The 3,367-nt window shown below is 41.3% G+C and overlaps 1 protein-coding gene across 1 annotated transcript; it reads right to left on the bottom strand.

Moving 5' to 3' along the window:
• Positions 1–1,319: 1,319 nt before the first annotated feature.
• LOC147709936 (olfactory receptor 2K2-like) lies at positions 1,320–2,267 on the bottom strand. The gene has a single exon (XM_086926140.1). It carries the CDS (start codon positions 2,265–2,267, stop codon positions 1,320–1,322), a length of 948 nt encoding a protein of 315 aa, XP_086782266.1.
• Between the last annotated feature and the right edge of the window lie 1,100 nt (positions 2,268–3,367).

Below are 3,367 nucleotides of genomic sequence, written 5' to 3'. Positions count from 1 at the left end.
ACCTCAGAATCTTTGGTTACCAAGCTCCAATGCTTCAGATACTTTCCCATTTCCCCTTCAGCTTTTCAGTCTCCTCGATATTTAAATATGCCTTAGTGCCTCATTGATCAAACCAAACTCCTCCCAGATTTCAAAGTCACATAGACTGCTTATGCTGTATCCGTTAGGCACACAAGGGTCAGTTCCTTCTACCACAGCTTCATATTTCAGGCTATGCACCTCTTCGCCGCCCTCAGCCTGCATCCTGCGTCTCTACGACCTCTTCAACCTGCAGTCTGCAGCTTGCAGCCTCTCCACCATTAACATTTTTGTCAGCAGCATCTCATGCTGCCCGATTGCCGGCTCAGTAGAAAAGCAAAAACTAAAGTGAAATTCGTTTCAGCTAGACCTCACATGGGGCCGCCAAAAAAAGCTTGATATTTTCGAGTGGTGGCTGCCAACAGGACCTCCGTGCTTACAACGCTGAGACTCTAGAACACCGAAACTCCATTGCTGGGGGCGGGGCAGTGTCACCTCCGGCTACCCGGAGGCGTGGTTCTCCGCAGACATCCCCAGGTTCTTCTGAACCTCAAGCAAAAAAAACAATCTCACTGGCACATCTCTATAAAGTCATGTATTCTCTGTCATAGCAGTTACCACCTAGTACTGGTTTAATGAGACCTGCCACATAATCCTTCCACATAATATCAGGCGCTTCCTTTTCCGTTTCAAGAGGCACCCCCAATAGATCCAAGAGGTAAGAAAAGAGATTAAAAAACCATAAAGGAAAGACAACCGGACAGCCAAAAACAAACATATATGGAAGATAAACTAGCTGTTTATAAGTATTGGTTGTTAACTCTATGTGGTAACGTATAGTCCATGGGTCCGATTCACAGAACTAACTTAAGACAAAATCCTAATCTTACTACTTTTGGTATTCTCAGAAGGCATTTAGTAAGAGTAAAGTTAGGATTTTGTCTTAAGTTTGACTTAAGACAAACTTAAGACAGACTTAAGACAGACTTAAGAAAGACTTAAGACAAACTTAAGACAGACTTAAGACAGACTTAAGACAGACTTAAGAAAGACTTAAGACAAACTTAAGACAGACTTAAGACAGACTTAAGTTAGGATTTTGTCTTAAGTTTGTCTTAAGTCTGTCTTAAGTCTGTCTTAAGTATGTCTTAAATTTGTCTTAAGTTTGTCTTCAGTCTATCTTAAGCCTGTCTTAAGTTTGTCTTAAGTCAAACTAACTTTATTACTACTAAATGCCTTTTGTGAATACCAAAAGTAGTATATTAAGGAATTTGTCTTAAGTTAGTTCTGAGAATCGGCCCCTATGTGCTTATCTGAACGTTCATGGAACAAAGATGTTTTACCGCCTTCTTCACATCCGTGTTCCTAAGAGTGTAAATCAGAGGGTTAAGTGCTGGAACCACCATACCATAGAAAACAGAAATTAACTTGTGCTTCTGTGATTGGACACTTGATTTTGGTTTCAAATAAACCCCCATGGCAGTTCCATAGAAGAGAGTAACAACCACCAGATGTGACCCACAGGTTTTGAATGCCTTATGTCTTGTATCTGTCCTCGGCATTCGTAGTATGGTGAAGATGATTCTCAGATAAGTGAAAAGAATTATGCAAAGAGGAAAAACAAGAGAAAGAAATGCTGAAACCAGAGCTAAAATATTTGTATAAGGGTTGTCAATGCACGTCAGTCGCGAGAGAGCTTCAACTTCACAGAACATGTGGTCAATAATGTGCCCACAAAAATATGTCACAGGGAGAACTACCACAGATGACAGAGCAAAAAGGAATCCACCAGCCCAGGTGAAGATGGCGAGCTTGACACAGACTCTTCTGTTTATGATCTGTTGATAACTTAAGGGGTTGCATATCGCAGTATAGCGATCCCAGGCCATCACTGCCAGAAGGAAACATTCAGTTTGACCCAAAGAGAGGCCCAAGTATATTTGGGTTATACATTGTGCATAAATAATGGTGATGTTCTGAACGAGGAGACCTTCTAGGATAGTGGGTGAACCAGTGGAGGAGTAGCAGAGATCCAGAAATGCCAAATTACAAAGAAAGAAGTACATAGGTGAGTTAAGGTGAGAATCAATGAGGGTAACAAGGATGAAAAGGCTGTTCGCAGTTACGGAGATCAGATAAACTAATAGGAGCCCCACAAACAGCAATGTTTTGGTATGTGGACTATAGGAAAAACCTAGGAGGATGAAGTCAGTCACACAGGTTTCATTTTCCTTTTCCATTGAATACATATTCCTTACCTGCGGAGAAAAAATAATATTGATTAATAATCAACTACACTTTGAATAATCCATCAGAGGTACATAGGTGTGCATGACACTAGAAGTGTCAACATTCAGCAGAAATGTCTAGCCACAAGGATAATCCGAATAAAGTCAAAGAGAGCCTCACTAAGCTACAAATACCCCTGCACCAGTGGCAGATTTACATCTGTGCTCTTTTTTGACAGCCAATGGGAGCCCATGTCAGTAGAATCTGCTCCAATGCTTCTCATTACCTCAAGGAAATCAGGGGTCACTATTAAATCGGGTTCACCATTGTACCCATGCCCATCCGCACAGGGGCACAACGGCGACGCAACTCAAAAGTCAGATGTATCAATCCAGCAAGGTATCCTTGCCTGGCCTGCGCGGCTTCATAAATCTGGAGTTATGCAAAGCAGAGCATATCACGGCGTTGGATTACTCTGCCCGAGGGAGGCGTTCCATTGATGGAGCGTGGGTGTTCCGACGCAGTCATCCATGGATTGGGGCGCATTCCCAGATTCACCCTTAACAATAGTCCTAGGAATGCGCCAAAATGCTACACATCCCCATGGAAGGCGTAACAAGGAAACATATTGTTCTTTGTCCTAGTTTTGTCATCTTTCTATGTGCGCTGCATTTTGCAGCACACGCAGGGCCCGATTCACAGAACTAACTTAAGACAAAATCCAAAACGTACTACTTGTGGTATTCACAAAAGGCATTTAGTACTAGTAAAGTTAGGATTTTATCTTAAGTTTGACCTAAGACAGACTTAAGACAAACTTAAGACATACTTAAGACAGACTTAAGACAAACTTAAGACATACTTAAGACAGACTTAAGACAGACTTAAGAAAAACTTAAGACAGACTTAAGTCAAAATGCTAACTTAAGTCTGTCTTAAGTCTGTCTTAAGTCTGTCTTGAGTTTGTCTTAAGTTTGTCTTAAGTCTGTCTTAACTCAAACATAAGACAAAATCCTAACTTTACTAAATGCCTTCTGTGAATACCAAAAGTAGTAAGTTTAGGATTTTGTCTTAAGTTAGTTCTGTGAATCGGCCCTGCAGAATGTAAGAGTGGGTGGTA

Source organism: Lissotriton vulgaris, chromosome 6, assembly GCF_964263255.1.
Source record: "Lissotriton vulgaris chromosome 6, aLisVul1.2, whole genome shotgun sequence".
NCBI lineage: Eukaryota > Metazoa > Chordata > Amphibia > Caudata > Salamandridae > Lissotriton > Lissotriton vulgaris.
The sequence above is the reverse complement of the archived record's forward strand: the minus strand, read 5'-3'. Positions and strand labels throughout refer to the sequence as shown.